Genomic DNA, 6000 nt, shown 5'->3' with positions numbered 1-6000 from the left:
TGATGTGCAGATTGAAGCTGTGGAAGGGTCACTCAGCACACAGTGTGGCAAGTGAATGGTGCATACTCCACTGGCTGTAGGGAGTCCAGGTATTTTTGTTTGTTTGTTTGTTTATTTTGAGATGGAGTCTTGCTCTTTTGTCCAAGCTGAAGTGCAATGGTGTGATCTCAGCTCACTGCAACCTCCCCCTCCTGGGTTCAAGCGATTCTCCTGCCTCAGCCTCCCGAATAGCTGGGACTACAGGCGGGTGCCACCACACTCAGCTAATTTTTTGTTGTTGTTGTTGTAGTTTTAGTAGAGATGAGGTTTCATCGTATTAGTCATGATGGTCTCAATCTCCTGACCTCGTGATCCGTCTGCCTTGGCCTCCCAAAGTGCTAGTATTACAGGCATGAGCCAGTGTGCCTGACCGGGAGTCCAGTTTTTTTGTCAGTTTTTGGACAGAAAACTCACTGGTGTGATGAGTTTTAGCATCTGTGACTCTGAGATGCATATGAGAGCTTTGTAAATGTAGAAGTTGAGAGTAGAAAGTACAGGTTTGTATTTTAGAAGGAGATTTGGGAATAAATGTAGCTCTGGTTGATATAGATAATATGTTAAGGTTTGTTGGCCAGAGCTGGTGCGTGTCTTGGGTGTTGGGCAAAGAACAGAGAACAGCCAAAGCTCGGCAAGGTCACTGTGAAGGGTGATTTCCTTGTTGGGCTCAAGTTTATGACTCAGCCTGGACCTACCTTGGCGTCTCAGCTAGAGAAGAAGGATGATTCTATGTCACAGCTCCTGTCTTTGACAAAGTCATAATGACTCCCAGACCCAACACGTGGGGAAAACTCTGGATTTTTTCTCTTCAGTTTAATGTCTCCAGGGAAAATTGAGGAAAGAAATCTGTCTACTATTTGAACTTTATCAAAAGACTAATATGTTTAATATTTGTACCGTCAATATTTCCTTAAACTAGTCTACTCCTTACACAGCTGATACATCAAAGCATACTGACTTAGGAAATTGGATTCTCCCAAACAATGAAACATTGACTGCAAGCATTATTAATCTTTTCATATCACTTTTCCTTCAAATGCTTTATATGTCTTCAAGCAGACAAATAATAGTATTATAACGATTATGGGACCGATCATGACTCTGTTGCCAAAAACACCAGCGACAAAAGACTAACTCAGTGGACCAAGCTTTGTTTCTTCATTATCTCTACCTTGATTCTGTCCTTTTATTTCGTCTTTCTTCTAATTCTGCTTCTGCTTCTTATTTCGTCCCTGGATTTGAACTTTACTTCCCTAAACTACCAGTTAGGTTACCTTCTCAGAACCTGTAAGGCAGCAGTTTGAGGTTGACAATTGAAGATTTAGGATTAGAAGAAAGAAACGTGAATGAATTTCTGATGTTTGATTGTAGGGGTTTGTGATGCAGGTAGAAAGACCTTGTTCAGAGTGAAGAGTTTGATCTGACAGATGAACTACTTTGATATTGATAACTTTGTCTGGTAAAAGTTTCCTATAAAAACATTTGGTTTGGATGTCTTTGTTAGCTTTTAGTCGACTCCAGAAGAAGCTGCTTGGAACAGTTGCTAAGTCTTTGTGGATACTCTTTTTCAGTTTTCCTCCAGTGACCAACTAAGGGGAGGCACTGGTGGTTCAGTGGTAGAATTCTCGCCTCCCACGCGGGAGACCCGGGTTCAATTCCCGGTCAGTGCAAGAATTTGTTGGACTCAAAAAGCCACTGATGCAAGTGGGGAGAGCATACAAGCTGTTTCTGGTGAGTCACTACAGTTTTGCTATTGGTACCTGTTACTTTCATCTGTTCCCTATGAAGATCCCTGCGAACACAAAGAACCATCAGGATGAACGCAAAGAACCATCAGGTTCCATCGCGTACTGGACCTGGGGCATACCACTGATCCACTAGGGACAAGCTCCTGGAAGGAGAGAAGCTGTCACCTCAGAGGTCCAAGAGGCGTCAGCGGCTCAAAGAAAGGGGAGGCGTGTGGGGAAGCATCTGCGTGGAGATGAGGGGAGCAGCGGGGACTGGTCCTTCCGCAAAGGTGAACAGTGGACCCTCAGGGCTGTACGCCAGACACCGTGAGCCGAATCTGCTAACATCGTTAGCCACTGCGGCCTCCGCGTGTTTGGTGGACCCATCAGTGTTCCGCGAGGGATTCCGTGTGTGTGTCTGTGTGGTAATGTGTGTCAACGGGTGTTGGCCTGAAATTTGGCCGGGCACGGTGGCTCAGGCCTGTAATCACAACACTTCGTGAGGCCGAGGCGAATGGATCTCATGAGGTCAAGAGTTCAAGACCAGCCTGGCTAACGTGGAGTAATCCCGTCTTTACTAAAAATACAAAAATTAGCTGAACGTGGTGGCATGCACCTACTCTTTCAGCTACTTGGCTGGTTGAAACAGGAGAATCGCTTGAACCCAGGAGGCGGAGATTCAGTGAGCCAAGATCCCGCTACTGCACTCCAGCCTGGGCGACAGGGCCAGACTCCGTCAACATGCATGCATGTTGAGTAAACATGACTGTTATATGCAACCCCTGTTCACTTTGGGGTGGAGACAACATTTAAATACATTATAATAAGGTCCTGTGCTTCCAAAGGTGAAGCAGGGACACAAAGGCAATCAAGAGCACAGCCTCTGTGCACTGTCCAGAACCAGTCCACAGCCAGTGGTCTCTCATCAAGAGAAAGTTACTGAAATCAGTGTCTTGTCCAATCGAAGCTGTAGTGATGGCTTGTGTAGGGAGGGCTCAGTCCGTTTATGGTAATGGGTGAGCTGCAAGTGCTTCAGCATTGCTTATCTGAAGGCCTGTGCTTGTTTAGGTAGAGAAAAAAAAGGAAGAAACAAAAAACCTGTGGCAATTAGAACATAGTTTATTCTTTAAATTGAGAGGTGCATGACTTAACCTTGCCTGGCATGGCCTTAGGTCTTATGTATAATGTCATATCTTACTACTGTAAGGAGTCTGTTCTGTCAGTCTTATGATCTCTATTTTAACAATAATGCTGGTCAGTTGTGTCTAAACCACAAAAGGGAGAGAGTATAAGGACAGGTGTCTGAGCTTCCAAATACAGGCCAGGAACTTAGTATTCAAGACTTCCCTGGGGTCTCCCTGGCCAAGAAGGGGTCTGTCAGTTGGTTGGGTGGCTTCGGATTTTAATTTTACTTCTCAAAGCATTTAATTTGATGAAATTTTGCCATTTTTTTCTTTATTTTTAAAGCCTCTTATGTTCTATAAGAAATCTTTCTACTCAGGATAGCGAATGTATTCTCTTAATTTTCTCTCTCTATGAGTTCCAGAGTTTTAGTTTTAATTTTTAAATTGATGACATCTAAAATTCTACTCCTAATCAAAACATTCTTGGGGGTTACCAAGGACAACTCCAAAATTCTTCCATAAATGGTCCTTAAAGAACTTACTGGGATCCTGGGCTACAGGGCTCAGTGGCTTTAGTGCACCTCTGCTCTTTTTTTTTTTTTTTTTTTGAGACGGAGTCTCGCTCTGTCGCCCAGGCTGGAGTGCAGTGGCCGGATCTCAGCTCACTGCCAGCTCCGCCTCCCGGGTTTACGCCATTCTCCTGCCTCAGCCTCCCGAGTAGCTGGGATTACAGGCGCCCACCACCTCGCCCAGCTAGTTTTTTGTATTTTTTTTTAGTAGAGACGGGGTTTCACCGTGTTCGCCAGGATGGTCTCGATCTCCTGACCTCGTGATCTGCCCGTCTCGGCCTCCCAAAGTGCTGGGATTACAGGCTTGAGCCACCGCGCCCGGCCTCCTCTGCTCTTAAGACAATTCAGACATTGTCTTTGTGAATGCATCAGGCTGTTTAAAAATCAGCAATTTAGGGGTTGCTTGTAACGTGCAATTATGCAGCAGCTGTTTTCTGGATCTTATGAATACCTGCATGCATACTTCCCCGGGAATTTTCTAAATTTGAATTCTCAAGGTATTTCAAGTGGCTTAGTTGTCTCTTTCGCCTACTGCCACACACATACCACCAAATCCTGCACTTCAAGCTTCTCCTTCTGCACCCGGGACTCCCAACCTCCAGTTAAGACAATCCACACCTTGCCACACCTGCCTCACGCTCCATCAGGCCACTGTGCCTCCAGCAGCAACCAGGCCAGGGGGAATCTGGATTCCTATTACACTTCTGAGGAAGGTGGTCAGGGGGCGTGGAGGATGTGGGTGGGAGGGGCTGAGGTTGAGGGCAGGAGTACCTGTAGTCTTCTGTCTTCTACCTCATTGACCCAGATGCTGCTCTCCCTCGGGTGGTCTGCTTTCAGCCCTGAGTGGAAAATCAGGTCTGCGCCCTGATCTTCCTGACTCTCACTTTGTGAGGAACCTGAACGGATGAGCCATCGCTCTTGTCCCACACATTCTGTCCAAAAGGTGGCCTCCTCTCTACTTGCTCGGGGGCCTGCCCCACTGAGCTCTGGCACTCAGGCTGGGATGCCGCCCAGTGCAGAGGCTCTGCAGCCCTGCAGGGGTCTGACTGTTCCACACCAGCAGGATAAAGGCCACAAAGCATGCTGTGGTGGAAAAACATTCAGAGGTGTGGGCTGAAGGCTTCTCTTTCCACAGTCCCTTTGAAGACCCCATGGAAGCAGGCACCCCTTTGAGGAACAAGGTGGCCCAAGGCCTGGCTTCACATGCAGGCTCTTGTGTCCCAGCGGGTCCTCTCTGTGTCTGGTATGGTCGACTGCTTCACACGCCTTACCCGGTTTCCTCTCCTCCACCACCCAAGCTCCCCCTCGACCCCCTTGCTCAGCTGTCCTTAGGACAGCAACATCCCCAGCCCTTGGAAAAGCCCCATCTGCAGTGCCTGGGGAGGGAGTTGGGTTCAGGTCGCCTAACACAGAACAACAAAGAACCTCAGGCAGGAGGACCTGAGGCAGGAGGACATCCCTTCCCTTGTTGGGTCTCTTGGCACATCCCATCCAGCGGTCTGGGCAGGGTCCGGGTATCCTCCACTCTCCTTGAACACCTGGGTTTTCAGGCCCCTGGGGTTGGTCAACACGGGGTCTTTCCCACTGTTCATCTGGGAACTGTAAGAATATCCCACGGGACTCTCTCTTACTCATTAGAGACATCCAGAAAATACTCCAGCAGAAACTGGGTGCAGTGTATCAGACCACTCTAATTATAAGTACAGGGTGTGGAGGTCAGATATGTTTTGTGACTCTTTTCTCTCTGTCTGTGGCTGGCTTGCTTTTTCACTTTCTTCATGGTATCTTTTAATGAGAAGGTATGGCTAATGTTGATGAAGTCCAGTTGATCATGTCTTTCTTTTATATCTATCTTTTCTGTGTCCTACTTGTTGGTAGGCTAATTTTTGCCTACCAACAAGTCACAAAGTATCTTTGAAATGCTTTATGCTTTTACCTTTGAAGTTTTGGTGTCTAATGCACCTCAAATTACTTTTGTGTGTAGTGTGAGGGAGAATAACATTGTTGGCCTCCCCCACCTCCATATGAAAGTCCACTAATTGAAATGATTTATTTTCTTCTATTGAACTGCTTTTATTGAAGACACATATATTGACCATCTAACTGTGAATCAGTTTCAGGTCTCTTAATTCAGTCTATTTATCTATTTGTCACTCCTGATGCCTTGTCTATAATAGCTTATAGGAAGCCTTAAAGTCAGATAGCACAAGTCCTTGTTCTTTTTCACACATTGCAATAAATTTTGAAATAGGTAATAACTCATAAAACCATCGCACACGTCAGGATACGCTATCACTTCACCCCTTTCCGATATGGTTTGGCTGTGCCTTCACCCAAATCTCCACTTGAATTGCATCTCCCAGAATTCCCATGTGTTGTGAGAGGGACCTAGGAGGAGGTAATTGAATCACAGGGGTGGGTCTCTCCTGTGCTATTCTCCTGGTAGTGAATAAGTCTCACTATCTGATGGGTTTATCAGGGGTTTCTGCTTTTGCTACTTCCTTGTTTTCTCCTGCTGCTGCCATGTAAGAAGTGCCTTTTGCC

At 46.4% G+C, this 6000-nt stretch overlaps 1 protein-coding gene and 1 non-coding gene across 2 annotated transcripts; one reads left to right on the top strand and one right to left on the bottom strand.

Annotated features, from left to right (window-relative positions):
• Positions 1–1635: 1635 nt before the first annotated feature.
• TRNAG-CCC lies at positions 1636–1706 on the top strand. The gene has a single exon. It is a non-coding gene; the product is annotated as a tRNA-Gly (tRNA).
• A 1995-nt stretch (positions 1707–3701) lies between these two features.
• LOC117093270 (FAM231A/C-like protein) lies at positions 3702–4856 on the bottom strand. The gene is given in 3 exon segments (XM_033228259.1): positions 3702–4227; positions 4230–4431; positions 4433–4856. Coding segments are annotated over 3 exon segments (507 nt in total). The 5' UTR covers positions 4610–4856; the 3' UTR covers positions 3702–4099.
• Positions 4857–6000: the final 1144 nt, after the last annotated feature.

This window comes from Trachypithecus francoisi, unplaced genomic scaffold (assembly GCF_009764315.1).
Source record: "Trachypithecus francoisi isolate TF-2019V2 unplaced genomic scaffold, Tfra_2.0 Lachesis_group12, whole genome shotgun sequence".
Lineage (NCBI taxonomy): Eukaryota > Metazoa > Chordata > Mammalia > Primates > Cercopithecidae > Trachypithecus > Trachypithecus francoisi.
Note: the sequence above shows the minus strand (reverse complement) of the source record. Positions and strands in the feature narration are given on the sequence as shown.